The sequence below is a fragment of the Telmatherina bonti genome, assembly GCF_933228915.1.
Source record: "Telmatherina bonti genome assembly, chromosome: 13".
NCBI classification, from domain to species: domain Eukaryota; kingdom Metazoa; phylum Chordata; class Actinopteri; order Atheriniformes; family Telmatherinidae; genus Telmatherina; species Telmatherina bonti.
In genome coordinates, this window is record NC_136611.1 from 23,547,021 (window position 1) to 23,568,540 (window position 21,520).

General features: G+C 38.0%; 2 protein-coding genes across 2 annotated transcripts in view; one reads left to right on the forward strand and one right to left on the reverse strand.

Annotated features, from left to right (window-relative positions):
* Positions 1-8,262, reverse strand: part of bco2l (beta-carotene 15, 15-dioxygenase 2, like) — a gene marked incomplete at both ends in the record, with an annotated part of 10,822 nt that extends 2,560 nt beyond the window's left edge. The window contains 8 exons of the mRNA XM_079251685.1: positions 1-46; positions 3,426-3,586; positions 4,812-4,952; positions 5,401-5,503; positions 5,606-5,721; positions 6,179-6,390; positions 6,534-6,711; positions 8,229-8,262. The exon at positions 1-46 is cut by the window's left edge and continues 125 nt beyond it. Coding sequence (XP_079107811.1) covers positions 1-46; positions 3,426-3,586; positions 4,812-4,952; positions 5,401-5,503; positions 5,606-5,721; positions 6,179-6,390; positions 6,534-6,711; positions 8,229-8,262 — 991 coding nt within the window. The remainder of the gene's footprint in view (positions 47-3,425; positions 3,587-4,811; positions 4,953-5,400; positions 5,504-5,605; positions 5,722-6,178; positions 6,391-6,533; positions 6,712-8,228) is intronic.
* Positions 8,263-11,685: 3,423 nt separating this feature from the next.
* ela3l (elastase 3 like) lies at positions 11,686-14,818 on the forward strand (the record flags this gene model as incomplete). The annotated part of the gene is made up of 8 exons (XM_079250878.1): positions 11,686-11,792; positions 11,966-12,054; positions 12,273-12,370; positions 13,007-13,135; positions 13,547-13,683; positions 14,036-14,181; positions 14,560-14,712; positions 14,801-14,818. Exons 1-8 carry the CDS (start codon positions 11,753-11,755, stop codon positions 14,816-14,818), a joined length of 810 nt encoding a protein of 269 aa, XP_079107004.1. The 5' UTR covers positions 11,686-11,752.
* Positions 14,819-21,520: the final 6,702 nt, after the last annotated feature.

Here is a 21,520-nt window from a genome sequence, read left to right on the forward strand (position 1 = left end):
GATGCAGCGTGAACATGGGTGCTGCCCGGAATTTCACTTCACTCTCCTGTTGGACCAGTCAACAAAATTTAACATCAACCATTAAGGGCTCAGAGTAGTAAAAAAAGAGGTACTTTATTTTCAGTGTTTAGAGACAAGCTATGCTGGTGCTAATGGTACATTGTAGCCTTTAAATGGATGTTGTGTAATATTTTAGGTAGTTACCATAGTAAAATTGATGTCTATATTTATATCTGTGTTATCATTGGTGCATTATGATCTTGGCCAACATTATAACACATTCTTGTTTGTGATAGATTTTAGATTTGTTTATGCATACAATAAACCAGTATAGCGCTACGAGAGTCTGCCATCTTGAAACTATAGTTGTCAGTAAGGGACAAATAGCTTATGGGTCAGGTTCAGATTGCAACTGGAGATATAAACAGGTCAGGTTTGGTCATAGTAATGGAATCAGGTAGGTTTAGTTAAGCAAAACTGGACCCATGCAGGAATCTGGTCTTGGGGTTCCTAATTTTACAGCAGCGTGCAGAACATACGTTTTTTGAACACATGCTGTTAGCTTTTTTTTTTCTCCTACCCAAACAACAATCTGTATCACTTCCTTTTTGTCTTGGTATTTTATTGCAGTTGACACAATAACTGTCTTTTTAGTCACTTGATAGTCGATTTGCAAATGTAAGATCCCCAGCTTCCAAACGGACCAAAGTTACTTCTTTGGTCCACATCAGAGTGCAACTGGTCTGCATACTGTGCAAAAATAATCATACTAACCCTGGAATTGGAAAAAAGTGTATTAGAAACACTTTGTGGAAACACTTCACTGGGAGCTAAGTAGAGTCACATGACCCATTTATTTCAGAGAGAAAGGCTATGGTACGGATGGATGGAGGAGACAGAAGTCTTTTCAGAAATAGTTAAAGAGAAAAATAGAACTGCCACATTTGATATCAAACAACAGCAAAATGCATACAATGAATTAGAAAGGGAAATGAAGGAGAAGGGCTTCGAAAAGCTGTGGCAAATACTCTGCAATAAATAAAAAAAACCCTGAACCAAACCTACATGGCAACCTGGGACATCTGCAAGATGAGATTTTAAAAGAACTGTGGCTTATGCACCAAACACTACTGAATATAAACACCTGCAAATATTGTCATGAGGCGGGGCTGGATGTTCAACCCCGCCCCTTCAACCCTAACGCTAACCTCAACCACAACCACGCCCATTTGACATCAAACCCCAACCATTAGACATCAAATCCCCCCCAATATCCAGCCCTGCCACATTCTCCAGCCTAGGTTATTGGAAAACTGTAAGGCAGGGGTGCCCAAGTCCAGTCCTCGAGATCTACCATCCTGCAACCTTTAGATGCAACCCCTGTCCAGCACAGCTGAGTCAAATAACTGAATTCCTCTTCTGGATGTCATTCAGCTCTGCAGAGGCCTGCTAATGAGCCACTTATTTGATTCAGGTGTGTTGGAGAAGGGTTGCACCTAAAAACAGCAGGATGGTAGATCTCCAGGACCGGGCTTGGGCACCCCTGCTATAAGGGCAACGCAGCTTATGAAGCCATCTAGTGGACAAAGATTTACCCGGTCAAGATATCACAACCACATCCATAATTAAATGAGAACTACTGCGGATGATGTGAATGTATATATATATATATATATATATATATATATATATATATATATATATATATATATATATATATATATATATATATATATATATATATATATATATATATATATATATGTATATATATATATATATATATATATATATATATATATATATATATATATATATATATATATATATATATATATATATGTATATATATGTATGTATATTTTAGAAAAGTTTGTGTTGTATTGAAATTTCTCTTTGGGATAAATTTAAATAAATAAATAAATTAAAGTTTTTTCCATTAATTTATTTCATTCACTGTGTACTTACATGAAGTTGGTGGGCAGAGAATGTCATCAAATAAATAAATCTACAACATTGAAATTTCCTCCTGTGATAATCACATATTTTTCATTTTGATTTCATTTCCATATCTTGAGGAGAAAAAAAATTGATCAGAATAATCAAAAACAATCTTTTTGACTGGCATCATGCTCTCAGAATAGAGATATACAGTAAAAAGCAATCCACAAATCAAAGTTGCAATTGATGACAGAGAGCTCAACACACAGGGGGCCTCCATTTTGTCTCACTGCTCATTATATGTTGATTTCCGCCAAATCACAAACCACAACCAGTCACGTGGCGCAGCAAGGCTTCACACATCATTGCTGACCGCACTGAAATATGCCTCAAAAAACACTTTTCAAAGTATTGCTGGACTTGCTTGGCATTAGTTTCCATTAACATTGTTTTTATGATTTCATTGAGGTTTTGCACAACTTTAAGAGTAATTGAAACCCACTTTGGAAAGCTACTGAAACCACGTAAACATGCAGTTTCACCAGAAGAGTGATAACAGATTTCACTGGATGTGTAGACTCTGAGTTATGTGTATTTATTATGTGTATTTATTTGATAGCAGAGGTTGGAATTATGTTTTCAATAAGTCATCTTCATGCCATGAATTTATTCAGTTCAAGCACTAAACTAGGCGAGTCCAATCATTACAGTGAGTCAACGTGGTTCAGCGGCTGAGCGGCATCGAGGTGACTTTTAGAAATGTTAACAAGGTTTTTTGATAATCTGTTGTTGCAGCAGGCGTTCGAAAGGCTAACACACAAGAATGCATTGTTCGTTTGAACGCGATACACGATTTCAACGTTAGATGGGAGTAATTCTTACACATTGTCTCTTTAACTTTTTGTAGGTTTGTATGCTTAATGGGTGTGCTGTGTAATGAGACGAAGAAATTGAGAGTAACAATGAGTGAGGAAAGTCTACTCCATCAGAGTGTGACTTCATCCAAATAAACAAGAAAAAATTGTAATAGTGCATGAAGAAATCAACATGCAGTTTTTCTGTTTTGTTCCCTTGTTTTGCAGCTCGGTATGTTTGAGTATTTTCTCTTTTACTCTTTATTGTACACATGAACATATTGTAAATGTGCTTAGTCTGGGAACAAGGAGAACATGTCCTGATATCCCCCAGTCTGGATAAGGAATTTCTTCTTATACACTTGGGGCACAGGAGAGGTTTGCATTCATTACCCCTTTTTAAGAAGAATCACAGCCAGTCACAACAAGTTAGGAATTTCCCTGTTCTGTATTGTATTTCTTTTTTCTTAAAGGGATTTAGGTTTGTGAGATTCATGTTTTTTTTCACATTTGAGTCTTACACTACAATCTTAGACTCATGAAAGGCAGTTTCTTAAACTTTATGGCTTCTAGCATGCAGAATGTCCTTTATTCAGTTTAACATTAACAGTCACAGCTATCTTAACGCACCTTGCCTGTGTGCCTGTCGACCAGGTGGAATACGGTGTCGTACTGAGGCTCCCAGGACATGATTTTATTAAAACTCTTTCCTTGTATTCTGTACAGCATGAACATCAAGAGATCCAGCTTGATTGGCTGCTCAACAAACACGATGTAGTTCTCTGACATGACTAGGGAGGAATGCACATGGGAGGAAATGTCATTAAAAAAAGCACAACTCACACTTATCATACTTTCATCACAGTTGACGATCCATTATAAATTATACTTTCAAATGTGTGTCATTGTTGATGATTAATCTCTGGATCTTTCAGGATACAGATACAGCTTAGAGAAATTGAAGCTGATAAAAGGATGCAAAAATATAATAACTCATGGCAAATTAATTTGTGGTCTTGTGACCTGTCAACATAGCCTGTTTTATTACTTACTGGGTAAATTTTGTGTTTATCACACTTCTAAAGAGAAAACTTTACACCAAATGTTGTTCTTATTTTACATGAAACTGTGAAAATGGTGCTGAACATTAACTCCTGCTGAGAAAATATATGAGGTTTCTTATATAACTGCACACTGTTTTCTGAGTTGTGGGATTTCATGGTGCCCAGAAGTCTGGCAGGACAGGGGTGGTCTGGCAGAAATGCAGACATAGATGTGATCAGGGAACTGGTGTCAAACAAAAACCAAATTGAGCAATGCTGTTTTAAATCCATCAAAGAATGAAATCTTTTTTTGCTTTAGCAAAGGCTCAATGCCTGGTTCTCAGTGGCTACACCATTGCCTTCTTAGAGATCAGCGGACCTTTCACATCCAATCATGTTCTGTGCAACTATTATAACCCCATTTACATTTCATGCTGCTGACAGGAGCCATGCAAATGCTGCCGCAGCTTCCTCCACCACCCCAGCCTCCACATTGTGTGCTAAGCTTTTGATATTGCTGACTTTACTGAGATCCATGTTTGTGTGTTTGTGTACCAGAGAGATTAGTCCTCTCTGCCAAAATCTTATTCTTGTCGGGATTCTATGAGAGCTCCCACAAAGAGAGAAAGTGATTAAGAGCAATGATAAAACTTCTAACTAACTTATTGATAAAGAGATTCATGTTGATCCAATTACATGTAAATACAGGATTACTAGATAAACCTTTGTGTGTGTGTGTGTGTGTGTGTGTGTGTGTGTGTCCAAATAGCTGTGCTCTTTGAATTTAGTCATAAAGAAACTTCTCATCCCATCTTACTATAACATGGGTACAAGAATGTTTCAGTGAATTCATCCCAATAGTCCAGAGAGATTCCAAGAAGTCTGAAGCAATTCATTCATTTAATTCCAGCATGCATCCTGCAGGCAGACAACTTAAAGGAGACACAACTTGTTATGCTCAGGTGTATCTCACCAAAGCTGTGATAGTAGGAAGGTTTTCTAGGTTCATCTGCACGGATGGAGCAGATCACTTCAGCTCCATTCAGGTCAGCTGAGTCTTGTTCAGCTGCCTTGTCCATGGGAGGTGGCACGCGGATGATGGTGTAGAAAAAACCTTGAGACAATCAAAAATCACATTGTGTTGTCATGTCTTGGCACACTATTCATTGGGACAGCATAACGTTTGCCATACCAGTACAAAGCAAGGCAGCATGTAGACTTGCATCATTATTGGAGCATTTTTAAATTAGCTATATCAGCCTGGTGTATTTACCTCAAAAGAAAGTGGAAAATCTTGCATACATTTAACAAACATAAACCACAAAGCAGAAATAAGCTTGACATAATGGGTTTTCTATTTTCTTCTGAAGATGCACACCGTTGTGACAAATATTTGGTCTTTAAAAGATAAGCAGGACCAATGCACAAGAACTAAAGCCTCCTCATCAGATCAGATTTCATGATAGAAAGCCGCCACAGGAGAGGATAAAGACTGTTTTGTTGTTAGTGAGCATACAGACAGAAACACTTCAGTAGATATGTAAACAGAAAGCCAAGCTTACCCCTTTTGCCGTAGGAATTGCCCATGTTATAAGTGGCTCCTTCACGGTCGTAGTGTGGGTGAGCTGTTGCTGCATTCACAGCGATATACTGACTCCAATCCACCTTACATCGAGTATTGGAACACATATAGTAGAAATGTGTTGGGTTAAGGTTTAAGAGCTTTCAGCTTCAAAATAAAATGTTTCGAGAATGTTAGTTGCGCACCATTTCCTTGGTCTCCAGGCTTTGTGGATTCACTCTTCTCATGTAGTTTGTTTCTGTACTGACATAATAGTCTCCCTTGTATTTGACAAAGTTCACACTGGCATTATCTGTGGCCTCTGTTCATATTTATAGATGTAAAAAAAAATGTAAAGCATTTCAGCAAAACTTATCTTTCTCACAGACATTAATGAATGTACCACCTAAACTCATTTCTTTCACTTTCATTTTTCAGAAGCTTTATGTCATGTCTCAAATTGATCTTGCCCTCACGGTATACACACACAAATATTGACTTCACTTCCCCTTGCCTCAATAAAAAACACACACCAGCTTTCATCAGTCTGCAATAGCATTTTACAATATGTCACATAGAGTCAAGGGTATGAGAACTGAGGTGTAAATTCTACAAAAATTTTCTTTTTTCTCAAAAGAAATTGTCTGATTTCTGCTTTTCCTTGAGCAATTTAGTCTATATTTCTTGTTACATTACCAAATAAATGTCTTGAAACTGCATATATCACTGTTAGTGCTGCATATTTCACTTGAAAATGTGCGGTATATAGAGAAGCATACCTGGAATCTGAAACCATGAAAGGAAGCGTGCAAAGATGTTCTTGCAGGGATCAGGCATGGCTAATGTCCCAAATTCTGAAACCACGATACGGTTCTTCTCTGAGTTTTGGACATACGAGTCACTTCTCAGAAACCGGCTGCTGTAGGCGACATTGCCCTCATTGATGTGAAATCGGTGCATCATGGCCATGCCATCAAACCAGTGGGTGTACCTGTGTGAAGGAGAAATGTATTCAGTTTCTCACGAGGTCATTTGTGTAAAGGGAGCACTGTGGGAAAAAATAATTATTATTGGTGAATCACTGTGAGAGAAAACCTTATTTTAACAGTTTTTTTGGGGGGGTTCATCAATTACTTGTCATTCCCAAATTCAAATTTCCCTGGACCATTTCGGAGGAAGCTCCCATTAATCCATGTTGGAATAGTTCCCTTTATGGTGGTGGGGATGGGATCAGGGGTTTCCTCCACAGTGGTCACCAAAGGTGCCAAGGTCTCAAGCCCATTGGCCTGCGGGCATCGCTGCCTGCTGGATACTGAGAGGAGAGAGTGAAGAGACAAGAAAGTTGTTACTGAATGTACAATACACAAATGTAAGCACAGGGAGAGTACAATAAAAGCATGAAGAAAACCTGCCCCCAGACTGCTAGATGTTTATGACTAGTTCTATTCATATCTCATGTGACAAACACATGACAAGGTAAGGGACTGGCAGAACATTCTCCGACTGAGATACAGGGTTCTCTGGGAACATTAATATACATTATTCTAAGCTACATACACACATCTCATACTTCTCATTTTATGTTTAATATTTCAATCCTCCCATCAAACATTTAAACTGTACAACGGAATAAAGAATGATTTTGTGAAATTAACATGTCTGCTGTGTGGTATGTCCCAGCAAAGCTCCTCCTAGTGTGAACTGAAGGCTCTTTAGGATCAGGAACGCCGCTTGCGCTATTTGCTGTTTTCTCTGTTATTCAGTAACCAATTTGTGTTCATTACTTCATATCTCTCTCAGGACTGTAAAATATAAATGAGCATTATGTGATTAGCAAACACAAAACATTGTGAAGCTCCTAGAACTCAAGTTGGAGGAGCTTTTTTTTTTTTCTTACAGTGTGAATTATTATTGTGACCAATGAAGGTTTTTTTCATTCCCACTACAAAGGTATAACAGACCATAAAATGTGCATATGCAGGAGAGCTATAATTGCAGCAGGCTTTAACAGTCTCTTACAATGTTGGATTTGAGTTTTGAATGTGATAACTGCAGATTTGTAAATGATGCTTGAATGTATGCTGTCATTTTGAAATGGGTATTTCTGTAGTTCCTCACAGCTGCAGTCAAAATAGAATATAATATAATCCCTTGTAAACAAAACAGCAACACTAACAAGCTCAGAACTGTTGTTGAAAAGTACTTTGGGTATAATTCACAATATCAAGAATACCTGGTTGAATTTCACCATCATGATCATGCACATTCTTTCATTTATGCAGTTTTCATTTTAACTGTAGAAACCTGTCAGCTGTTCTTTTTAGTGAACAGAAGAAACTGACTAAAAGCTGATAATGAGACATTGTAAAAATTCTACCAACTCTGGTTCAGAAAGAGTCCGTGAAGAAAGAATAATGGAGACTGCCAACGTGTCATCATGTAAATGCAGCTCTGATTTTGAATGATTTTGAAATGCAAGAAAATACAATGACTCACTGGAGCATGTGCAAGCACACTACTATGTACTGTTGAATCTGCTTTAAAATAATACATTAATTCACAATGATGGAACAGATTACTTATCTGCTTTTTCATTGTACGAGTTTTTAAATGCAGTAATTCCATATGAGTCTAAATTTACTTCACTCAAAGCAGTCATGTATTCTTATTGTCATGCAGCTGTATGAATCTTTCCTTTCATTTACTAAGAACATCCTACAATACAATGAAATTTTAAACTTAATGGTTATTAAAGTGGAATTTTGATTTTCAAATGTATATGCATGTCGAAATGACCGTGCTACCTATCAGAAAGAAATGACTACTCACAGCTTTGTCTCTGTGCTGCAGTGGTCTCGGACATAGCTGCTTGTTCCCAGGATTTGATAGGAGAAGCATGCAGAATTTATACAAGCCACTAGGTAAACCTTTGAACCTTTACTCTCAAGTGAAGAAGATGTTATAGGGCACTTAACAACTCAACAGTAAAATGCAGGCAGCATTATAAAGCCAGTGATAAGAACAGTGAGAAAAAGATGTGGACCATTGCTTCCTGATGCGTGACACTAGTGTCATTGTGTAACATTTGTGTAACATTTTATAATGCATTTTTCCCCTCTTTTTTTTTTTTTTAATTCAGCAAAGAAAAAAAAAGAAGTCATGCTGTGTATTTATCTGGAAATAAATTATTTGATTCAATCAAAAGAACCAAACTTCAGATCAGTCAAAAAGTCTTGAAGTCTCATAGCCATAATTACTATCTTGTGTTAAATGATCCTTATTACATGTGGTACTGTCACTTTTCTTTGCTGTAGACTGATTATGTTATGACCTTGAGATTATGTATGTTCAATTTAGTCCATGTGGTCGGCGCACATTTGCAGATTTAATCTAATCTCATCAGAAATTGTTTAGTCTCTTGCAGTTTGCCAGTATTGTTGTTGCCACAGGTTCATTTCTATTCTTATTAAATAAAATTAGAAAATCTGGTCATAATTACTGCATATGTTACAACATGCAGCGCTACCAAAATTTCCAACTGGCTTCAGCTTTGTGCAGTCTGTTCATGTTTCACTGAAGTAGTATGAAAAGAGCTTGCATCCTGTTTGCTGCCTGAACAGAACCAAAAATCATTTTAGTTCATCATGATCACGCAGGAAGGAGCGCTAAACACATTATCTCACTGTATGTTGTAAAACATACCACACCCACTCCCATTACTCCTCTGCTCCTACTGATTATGAAAGTAATGGTAAGATGGCAAGTATGCACAAGACCAGTTGCCTCTTGATGTTCTTTTACAATTTAATTATACCAGCAGTTCCCAACCTGGACTTATGGCAGACATATGATTAGTTGAATTAGAAGTATAGGGAACAAAAACATCAAAATTAAGTAAACATATGCATAACAATCAAACAGTGAAAGCAGAAAAAGCCTTCTCTGAACATTAGCATTAATGATAAAAGCAAATCAGCAGCAGCAGACAGCTGATGGATTTACTTCAGCCCTCTGGGTCAAAACTCACAGCCTGTGATAAATAAGGCAGCCACTGGAAAACACAGCTCTGTGTGTGTGTGTTTTTTTAAGGCACAAAGTTTAATAGTATGGACCTTGGTGGACTTTTAATGGGCTAAACATTAAATTGTACACACAAACAGCAGTTGTGAAGGTTTGCAAAGGAAATGACTTGAAAACCACACAGCTGGGTGCAGCCAATAGTACATGTGTGCCACAATAATATTTATACATATTGCAACATCTTTCTCCCTTACTCTGTATAGAAAATGGAAATGACCAGTAGAGTGTTTACAGTCTCAACAAGATTTATACCAACTATAAACTGCAGTGTCATTCAGAGTTCAGCTGCTGTTCTGATAGAAAAAAAAAAAAAATCTGAAGTGTACCTGTTACAAACCCCTCAGGGCTTTCAGTGGATGAGTTGTTCTGCCCTGCTCAGCCATGAGAACATGACAGGCTGCCTCTGACTGCATATAAACATATTTCACTGATAAGGAGCCCATTTGGGAGATCAGAGGTTTTGAACCCAATAAATTGGTTTGGCAGTATTTCAGGTCAGGTTGCAGCAAACATGCATGAGTTGAGTTTACTTTCTTTTTGTATTTTTTGTATTTTTTTTTGCTCTTCACTGAAGTTATTTCAGTACAGTGCTTTGTTACCTTGTGTTTTTTTGGTAAGTATCACGTTAATGAATACAAGATGTTTAAAAAATATAAGGAACATTTACTCAAGACACAATGTTTAATGCTATGAAAAGTTGCTTTACGTGGCTTGCACACAGGCTGAGGATGTCTCAGCTTGTTTTCTTACTGCTGCAGCCTTCCAAGTGTTTTTCATCCCACTGAGAATTTCTTTCACCCCATAAACGAGCAGCTATCTCTAACAAACTTTGAAACCCAACTTTAAAAGTAGATTTGGCTCCAATGAGTTCTTCACTGTGAGAGCTTCTTCTCTGGAAAATGAGGGTCTCTTACTCTCATTTTTAGGGTCAAAGCTTTTTCTACAGCTTCCTTTTCCGTTGCTGCAACCCACTTAAATTTAGACTGAAGATCAATTTTCGAAATGGCTCATTTTGCAGAGCTTGGATGTTGGTTCTCAGCCCAAATACAATCAACTACAGCTCGGCTTTGTTCCTTTTTTTTTTTTTAATATGAAAGAGCATATCTCTTTTTTTGGTATGGAAGCAGATAAATTGTCCCATCTAGTGGTGAACTGAGAAACTAAATAATTCATGAACAGAAACTGTGGTCTGCTCTTTGAAGATTTTCCTTATGTATTTATCAAGTTCTTCTGATTACAACCCAACGTTTGTTAAAAATATTCACGCTAAATCAGTTCTAAGTGTCTAAACTGATTGTAGGATATTAAAAATTATTACATTACAAGTAGTTTTAATTCAAACAGTTCCCATCATATTTCCATTCCTTCTTTTTCTGTCCTGTGTGCTTACCTTTATGGTGACAAGTAATATTAATGAGCCATTGACAGATTTACAATTTCTGCATACTGAGTCACCTGAGACCTGCACAACACATTGCTTACCTTAAGAGTTGGGTCTGTGTCCTCCTATTCTAGCCATTCAGGTCATGATATAAACCTCATGTTATACTGGCTCAGAGTATTCGGCAGAACATTAAATTCTATTACAATTAATAATATAATTATGCAAGTGCATTTTTTTTATTATACAAATTCATGGATTGTCGTTTACAGCAAAAAAAAAAAAAAAAAAGAGTGTTAAATTATGTTAAAAAGCTTGTAATGCAGCTATCACTGGTTTCCGCATCATTTTCTCTGTCAAATGTTTATTTTTAATAGGATTTGTTAATTGAAGTTTTTTACTCTGTCTCCCTTAAAACAGACCAGTTTCAGGTTTCCAGATGTTGAATTCCCACACAGTTATGTAAGCATTAATTCCAGGTGCTGCAAGATGGCTTCCTCATGCAGAGCATGAAGGTTATTTGAACACAAAACACACACACACACACACACACACAGGGTGTATTGAATCAACTTTCTACATTTTAATACTATGTATGTACTCATATGAAAGATCCTGAATACACACGTCCTATACATGGGTGATTTGATGAGTACACAATGCATCTTCATACTACAGGAAGGTCATGGGAAATGTTCCAGAAAACACACCTGGTGATATCTCAGCCATCCAGATACACTGACACTTGATGCAATTGGTCCATCTACGCCCCCAGAAGGCCATGAAAAACCAATTGGAGAGTGTGTTGTTGCATTCAGAGCAGGAGTTGCCTGTGGTGGAAAGTTTAAAAGAGTCTGTGTCCTGCTGTCCCTCAGCAGAAGCATCAATCAACATGATCCCCATTGTGCTGGCCTCAGTGCTCATTGCTAGCGGTAAGAACATCTGCTGTATTCTAAATCTGTACATAATTGTTTTGTTCACTCATTACCACAGGAAGCAAGCCCTCTGTCTTTCCCTTCTAAAAGAGATGTTGGCTTGGTGTCTGATATGGGAATGGGAAGCAGTTTTCTTACTGGTATTACTGTCACTTCTGTCTCCTCTTTAGCCCTTGGGTGTGGCACTCCTCCCATTGAGCCTCTGACTTCCCGTGTGGTCAATGGAGAAGATGCCAAGCCCCACAGCTGGCCCTGGCAGGTATGCTAATATGTTCACATCTGTCACTGTTTTTATAAACACTTTCAAACCCTGTGGATTCAACATTTGCATATTTGACTTCAAACCAAGTATCTATTGAAAGTCCAGCAGTTAACGTTTACTTAGTTTTCTTTCAATTAGCAAACCATCTATCTATAAAACCAAAAACTGTTCCCTGTTGTATTTTCACATCATCACTTTTTTTTTTTTATCTCCAGATCTCTCTGCAGTATGAGAGGGACGGGGAGTGGAGGCATACTTGCGGGGGAACTCTGATTGCCGCCAACTGGGTCATGACTGCTGCTCATTGTATCAAGTATGAAAAAAATGCCGATTCTGAATAAACACAGCTGAAGAAGAAAAAAAAAAAAAAAACTCTATCACATATCTACAAATTACACATACACAGATCTCTTGTTGCTTGTTCTGTATTTATTATTCACGACACACAGCTTTCATAATTCAAGCCCCAAAGGTTTACTTTCCCTCGTAGAAGCAATGGTTGGGTGAGTGCCAAAAAGTTTAGCCATTTTATGTACGTTCTTAGAAAAGAAGAAGCAGTAAAAATAATTATAATATTAACAAAAAAAAGCAACTCAATACATTTTTTATTTCTTTTGGGCAATAATAATAATAAAAGTCAACACTTTTTAACCATCTGGGGAAACGTCTGGGGAAAACTATGTTAATGAAATAAATAATTGCTCAACATTTTCACTTTTAGCATTACACACCAAAACAAAATGCTAGAGATGATCACAAAGTTTTAATAAGATACTCTACTTTAAGATGTTCAAAACTATCCAGAAATTCTTCTGTGTTGCTGTTTTGCTCAGTTTCTTTCTTTTGTCTGCACATCTAATCATCACATTGAATTCCTCAAATCATTCAGCTGTGCACTAAATCTTCCGTGTGGCTGCCTTGGGCCTTAACAGTCTGTTCTCTCCTGCAGCACCAAGTTTTCCTACAGGGTGTTTGTGGGTAAACACAACCTGGTTGAGGAAGAGGCTGGCTCCAAGGCCATTGTGCCGGAGAAGATTGTTGTCCATGAGAAGTGGAACCCTATCTTCGTAGCCTTTGGGTAACATAAACTCTACTGCAGAGTATAAAAAGCAAAATGAGTCTCTTATAAACAGCATATCATAACCTCATCTTCTCTCAGCCAATGTGACAAAGTGTATTAAGGATTAAACTCTGTTTATTTGCCTCAGAACAGCTCATGTCTTCAACACTGATTCTTTCTTCATTTGTTTAAAAAATATATGCAGCAAATTCCATTCATGTAGCAAAGCACACTGTTTTGTGCATGAAACAATCATGTTGGTTGTTGTCACAATTTCATAAATGGATATTCTTATTCAGTGTGCTCTCACATCATCAGACGCAGATCGCACCAACTTTCATTATCCTATATTACTCTTTAAGGTTCTGGAAGATTGTTTTAAATGACTTCTCTGTGTTTTCTCGACCTCTGTTTTTTCTTTTTTTGCAGTAATGACATTGCCCTGATCAAGTTGTCTGAGTCTGTGACTTTGAGTGATCATGTGCATTTGGCATGTATTCCTCCTGCTGGTACTCTGCTCACCAACCTCTACCCCTGTTACATCACTGGGTGGGGCAGGCTTTACAGTAAGTCACTATGAACACGGTCCTGAGGTGTGTTTGTGTTATTTATGGGATCTCTAAAATGCCCTCATGTTACTGCCCATTAGGGTGTTCAGCCGGATTCAAGAAGAGATGTTATTATTTTATGTGTGAATGTGTATGATTGGGGTTACCCAGAGAAACCTCTAAAGCTGGAAAGAAAATCACATGCATGAGATTTTTTTTTTTTGCGGGTACTTTTTAGCTGGTGAATTACTCCTAAATTGAAAATTTGGGTCAGACTGTAAGTTTGGCTTCGGGGAGCTGCTGTAAAGCAGCTTTGACAGCCAGAGAGTTTACGTGTATGATGGTAATAGACTCTGCTTGTGTGTTTTAGCCGGAGGCCCCATTGCTGATAAGCTGCAGCAGGCTTTGATGCCTGTCGCTGACCATGCCACCTGCTCCCAGCCTGACTGGTGGGGTATCGCTGTCAGGACCACCATGGTGTGTGCCGGCGGGGATGGAATTGTGGCTGGATGCAATGTAAGCCTGAACCCAATGTGCTTGCAAGTTTGCATTTGGGGAGAGAACTGTTTCCTTTTTTTTCCCCAGTTATATGTATTTAGTGTTTTTATTTTTCCTCTTATAGATGTTTACTATTCTGTACATGATGATTCAGATGAGGCTAAATCGAATTCAAATGCAAAACTGTCACATGATGAACACATTTTCAAAGAATTAAATTATCCTGGATCAAAGTCATTTCATGTCCTTCTGTCAAAACAAATAAATGTGTTTGAATCCCTATCCTTGGTCAAACATTTACGTTAGCAGAAATTTTTACAGTTGTGCTTTGCAAGTCAGCTGGTTGCTCTTGAGAATGAATAAAAGATTACCTTCTTCTCCTCTGCCTTGGCCCAGGGTGACTCTGGTGGCCCTCTGAACTGCAAAAATGATGAGGGTGTCTGGGAGGTCCATGGCATCGCCAGCTTTGTGTCTGGTCTCGGTTGCAACTTTGTGAAAAAGCCCACCGTCTTCACCAGAGTGTCTGCTTTCAATGACTGGATAGACCAGGTAAAGGTTTAAATTATTTTGTGAAGAAAAATCTTCAGTTTTCTCAGCACTGTTTCTCATTCAAAACTATTTGTCCTTTATTTTGCAGGTTATGATGAGCAACTAAGATTATATTTCAATAAAAAGGTCAAACAAACTGCTTTGGTCTTGTATATGGTGTGTTTTGTTTGTTTGTTTAACATATCCTAATGATGCAAACTGAAAGCTTACTAACTTTCCCTTTTTGCCTTTCTCTTGTTAAATCTATTGAGATGAGGAAATTATTGCTTCGTTGAATCTGAAACACTATCACTAATTGTCCAGCAGGTGTCCTTGCACACTCATGCTGGTGAGCTGATCCTGACAACTTCCCAAATCTGGATTTTGTGCAGAAGAGCCAAAGCTTCTGTGCACTGTCTGTAAAAAAAAAAAAAAAAAAAAGTGACTCACATCAAACAGCTTCAATAGAAAACTAAATTTGAACAAAATCATCAGAGAACTTGTCAAATAATGCTTTTTATGCTGGATGATAAGAGTAGAAGCTCACATCACGAAGAGGTGTGAGATATTAAACTAATAACAGTGCATTAAACTGACCCAGTGTGTATTGGTGCCCCATCATATCTTCAGGGTTATGGTTTATGAAAACCGTCATATACACCCGCTGAGAAAAATATGTCTTCTTGATAACTGATTTTAAAATGAAGAAGCCCTTATGAAAATGATGAAATGAACATTTCTAGATTTTTCCCTCTCTCTGTACTATGCTATAATGAGATGTGAACTAAAGAGTAAGTGGGGTAAAAAGAATGAAAAAATACTGAAATTGCTTTTCTCTGTTTTCCTTGTCTGTTTTTCATACAGTATATCTTTCCCTCTGCTACACTTACATAAGGAAATACATACTTACAAAGTTCAGCAGGCATGAGAGCATCTTTGTTGACTTAAGATGTAATGATCAGGCTTAAAATGTCCTAAAAGAATGGACAACAATGAATTGTGCGTGTGTATATTCAGAAGTGTATGGTCTGTAAATGTACCATACACATTATGGGTAGTGTGAAGAAAAGGGACAGGGATGTGGTATTCTCCAGCTAGATATAAGTTCATATCTCAGATGTGATGAATAACACATCTGAAGGAGCTTTCTCTGAAGTATCAGCCTGTGACCTGTGACGAGTATTCCATTGAATCAGCTTTAATGTAATTTTGCCACATAAGGATGCTTCCAAACTGATTCAGTCTGATCAGTCTGGTACACACACACACACACACACACACACACAAACACACACACACACACACACACACACACACACACACACACACACACACACGCACACATAATCCACGTACTTTACAAGTAAATTGATTAAATTAATCCCAGTTTGCAAGTAAGACATGATACTGACCTGGTGCTAGTTCCATTATATTGATTTATTGGTTCATAACTTGTCATACTATGATCAATACAGTGATTGCAAATGACATATCATAATCACCTTACATAAAAAATTTAATCACAATATTCTTTGATAACTCTTAGGTTTTAATTGCATATTTTGCTCATTTAGTGCTACATTTAATTACATATATTAAGTGTTTAAATCATTGATAAGATATTGTATTGTCAGCCACTACATTCATATTTAATTCAAATGATTCAGCCATTAAAATATTGAGAGCACATATTGCAATGTATAAATGCTTCTTTCAGCCTTTAGTGGGATATGTTTCTCAGTAGATTTCTCTATAAAGGGACTGGAGCGGGTGAGTTTGAGGCCTGAAAGAAGTCTTTGTCTCTGCCTGAACTCTGGGTCAGTATCTGCACCCACACAGGCATGCTTTTCAGTCTTTGTGGGGACACATGTCTACAAAATGCCTGATGCCAACCTTATTTTTATTCTAACCAGTCAAAGTTTTAGAATGTTTAAATCAATTTGCCTAAAAATGCCTTCACTCTCCAAAAAAATGAAACATCCTGCCTTTTAAAGTGTCAAGCTAAAATAGGTCCTTCCAAATAATGATCAACAACCACATGCACATAGGAACAAAGAAAGGGACACTGAGCAGAATTCCCCAGGGACACCCTGCTGTTGTGCTGAATACCAATGAGGAAGAGAAGACAACAGTTAGAAGCTTGTGTAGCAGCTACTCAGCTTTGTGCAACTTGTTTAGCTATAACACTAAGGAAAGATTGTGGCTGGAACTACAACGTCATCATGGTGTTTTACTGAAATCAACATGATTCATAAGCTCTATAAATGAACACTTAAGTAGTCTACACCTACACCTTTTAACTCTGCATAAAAGGTTAGAGTTAAAAACTTTTGTAAGTCACTGCAGTCCATGCACGAAGTCATTTGTTAGTCTACCAGTTATTTTAATGAACGTTGTCAACCAGTTGCTGGATTTATCCCAATATCACCGCAAAGTTTAGAGACTAAAACACATTTGTAAGCTTTGGGGTGAGAATAACATTTGTTTTTGTTCGTTTGCTTTTTCTTGCTTGAACAAATTCTCTTCTTCCTGAGGAAATCTCGTTTAATACAAGCTGCAGGCTGCTGTCAGATTGTTTGGCTCGTGACCACCTGCGCTTCGCAAAGGTAAGAGGAAAAGCACTTGACAGGATGTTCCAAGTGCATCTTTAAATAGAAAGTCGGTAGTAACCATCGGGTAGTGACGGACTGAGAAAGGGAGAGAGGAGAGGGGAGCGGTGTTGGGGGCGGAGATGATGAGCAAGCACGGTGACAGCAGCATCTCCGTCTTCCTGCGCGCCTATCAGCGCGCACTGGAAGCCAGACAGGACGCACCGCCAGTTTAACTGGAGTAAATCCGAAAGTACGGTGCTGAGAGGCTGCAGGACTTTTAGGACTTACTCAGAGGTAGAAAACGACTCGTTTCTTAAAGTGCTGAAGCCACAAGAAATCTGCGTTTATTTGGAAAATATTATCCGAATCGGTTTATGAGTTGGAAGAAGAGTCTACTAAACAGAAGATAGAGTTCATGGAGAAAAAAGCATGAGAGGGGACAGGTAAGTCAGATGATTTATGAAACGTTCATGTGCTTGGTGGCAGTTTAGTCACATGAGAAGGAGAGAGAGTGTTTTGTAGGGGATGCATTATGCAGAACCTCTCGTCTGTTTTCCATGTGGTCAGTGTAGTCACTGGGCTGTGAACGTGTTGATTCCTTTTGCGCGGTGCCAACTTGTCTTCTCGTAAACACGCATTTGGACTTAGCAGATCAATTTGCATTCGCTTATTTGCATGTGTATACAGAATAGACCATTATATCAGACAGAGGAACCATTCTCCATTGCACACATGCAAACTCAAGCACATGCTCTTGTTTCATCGGTGCATGTCTCCAATTTCAGACTTAAAGCTGAACCTTTTCCTGCCACAGTCAGGGAGCAAAGCCATTGCATAACACTGGACTCTTATCTTTGTATTGACAGTGGCCTCAGATAGTGTGTGCATGTGTGCTTGTCCGTTGGGTCGAGTCCTGTGTTTTCATGATTTGTGAGCTTTTAAATCAACATGCAGCACCTAAACCCATCATTAGTAATAGGTTATTGACTAGAAAGAGTCAGTGCAATCAAACAATTTTTAAATTGTCAGCTGTAAACTACGATCTTTCTGTAGAAGACTGTGGCACTCTACTTTCTCTAATACTGCACAAATGCAACTTAATACATTTCTTTACCTTTTTATTAATTAGTATTTTTTCTATTGTTATATTCAGCTCATATCCTTTCATTTTTATTTATTCACATGTAATTGCATGTTCTTATTGGAGGTATGACTACAAAAATGAATTTTGTCTGGCCAATGAGAACAAGTCCCACATACTTATTTAGCACTTTCTGACTCCTGATTATGAGTTTCTCAGGATGTTTTGGAAATATGCAACAGAAACGCATGGAGAGTTTTATAGACAGGAGTCACAGTTAGATTATGAGGGCAATTTTCCTACCAGTATCCTGAGAGGGGACCCATGTGCAGAAAAAGAAACCAACTCTGAAAGCTGAAGAGCAGAACAAATGTGTCACTGCCACCAAATTCCAGGTTAGTTATCCATCTTTATTTGACTTAGTCATAAAAAGCCTAGAAAGGGACGGATAACTTTGAAATGACTTCTCAACAGCAGGAGCTGTCTTGATCTGTAGTGATATTGCTCCCGGTAGGAGAGAAGATCTCAGATCTGTGGTCTCATCAGAAACATATTTGAGGAAAGAGGAAGGGGAAGTCAGAAGATTTTATATCTGTTGAACTCTGAGTGGGGAAATATTTGCTCATGCCATCTCATGCTCTCTTGTCATTTTCTACTTCTCACTAATGCACACAGCAACACACCTCAGTGACCCATTTAGTATCTCCCACAAAACAGCCATATACGCATCCCTCCCTCCCAAAAAAACATTATAGCTAAAGATCAGTGACCCAGAATAAATTTGCCTCTGCACTTCTCTAAGCTTTTTTAAAACCAAAATATCTCTGTTAAAAAAACATTTTAATGCTTTGTATTTGATACTGATATGTCTCTCTTTTTTTTTTTTTTTTTGCTTTTGACAATCTGCTTTGAGAATATAACCTACTTTTACAATGAGTGTACAAAATGTAGGTTGTTCCATATAAAGCATCTGCAGGGATAAAGCACCTTGGTCCAATGACGAACTCGTCAGAGAGAAAGTAATCTTTACTGAGCTGACCTCGCCAGAGGACTCAGTCTATCCACGTGACCGACAGGTTAATTGTAGCCAAGTGTGCCACTGGTGTGTGTGTGTGTGTGTGTGTGTGCCTAAAAAGTTGGATTCATTATGTCCACTGAGTGTTTTAGTCATTGTGTTTTGTTTTTCTTTTCTTTTCAGTGAGAAACCGCAGAGCTGAAGGAAAAAAAACTCTGGCCTGGCTGCTCATCTCAGACCCACCTCTGAAGTCTGATGTGACTCAAGAGACAACATCCCAGTCTACTATGGAGCATGATCTAAGGATGGGCCTGTCCTTGTGGGCCATTGTGGCAATTGTTTGTAACTCTGTGGTGGGTGTCCTCATCCTCATCCTCTTCGTCATCCTCTACAAAGCCTGCAAAGTGCCTTCACACCAAGAGAAAATGCCTGTTTTCACTGCAGGACCTGATCTGGAGAGAGCTGAACAGAAGTACATGCTGACTGCAGCTTGAATAAAACTGGAAGACATAAACGTGATATGCTGGCATGCTTCAGCGTTGGCTACCTGTTGAAATTCATTAGAATTAAAGGTAGAAAGGGACCAGCAACTACTTGCACAAGTCCGTATTTTCACTTTCCTTTGTGTTTTCTTTTTGTGTTACTCACAGCTTGCAGATCTATCTCGTCTGTGCCATTCAGTAGAGCCCTGACTAAACTAACTGCATTAAGACTGGTGGCAAGACCAACAACAACAAGCAGGCCCAATCCTCTTATCTCTGCTGTGCGTCGCTGGGACTGTCCATCTGTCAGTCAGTTTGGCTTGTTCCCCACAAGCCAACCATGATATCCTCCACTGCTCTATTCTTTTTCATCTCTCCAAGTAAGACAGCTGGGTGGGAATGGAGGAGAAATAACAAATGCACAACTAAGTTCAACAGAGGACTTAAGGGGGTCAAAGTCAGTTGAAAGTAACAGATACTTTTGAGATGGAAAGACATTATGCTGCCATGTAGCTGACATGCAGTCTTCATGTGCTGCAGAATTAGTAACAGTGACACCACAGGTACGATGCATGCAGCCCAAAGAAAACAGAGGGAAGAGCCATGTAGTTGGAAGAGTAACTCAGTCAAAACTGACGGAGGATAAGTTTGGTCTATTTTTGATGGGGATGAGAAAGTACATGGGGAAGAAATGGGATGGTTTGATGTTTTGTTGACAGGAAAGAGAGCTTGAGGGACCTTTTTGACTGTTTCCCCATCTGAGCCACAAGTTTCTGCTCATACAAATCCAGTTCTCACAGGATTAAAAGCAGTAGCAAAAGTGTAACATTCCACTGTGCCTCTTTTTTTATTCAAGCAGCTGCTGTGTTGACTGAATAAGATATTTATAAAAGGCAATCATGCACAAGGTCAGAATGCTCTAGTCGTACTTATTTTGTCTGAATATGTGTTTATGATTGTGATTGTGCTACAGCCATAGCACTGTATCTACAGTAAAGTATGTGTTTGTCTTTTGAAACGGATGCTATTTGGATAGACGAAAGGGCTTCGACAGGAAAAGTTTTGTTTTCCATAAGAGAAATCTATTAAAATCTACTCTCAGAACAACTTGCTTTTAGTGCAGTAACACCCCCTCCCCTCCCACCTGCAACATACAAACACACCTGAAGATTCTTTCTTTTCATCTTAGTTCTTTGTTTTTTACTTTAAAAGTTAAAAGATAAATAACAATGACGAGCAGTAATTTGCACTGAGTTGACCACTTGTTTTAATGTTTGACAAGTAAAAATAATAAATAAATTAAAAAAAACCATGAAGAATGAATAATTAATCACATGAACTCTAGTTTGATCAACTTCTGTGTGAGAAGCTTTGCTATTCCAGTTTCCCCATTTCTTATTATAGTGGAATTTTATTTTATTTTATTTTATTTTGTCTGTTTAAACTGCTAAGCAGGTGAAAAATTGAAATCTTTACATTGTAGTTTGGAAACTTCCACTGTTTTTGTTTGTTGGGTTATTTTTATTTATTTATTTATTTTATTATTATTATTCTTTGACACTCATGAACTACAGCATCAAAGAATATTCTGATATCTTGAAAATATAATGATTATTTGTTGCATTCTTACACTTGCAGCTAAGGACATTGTTCTCTTTAT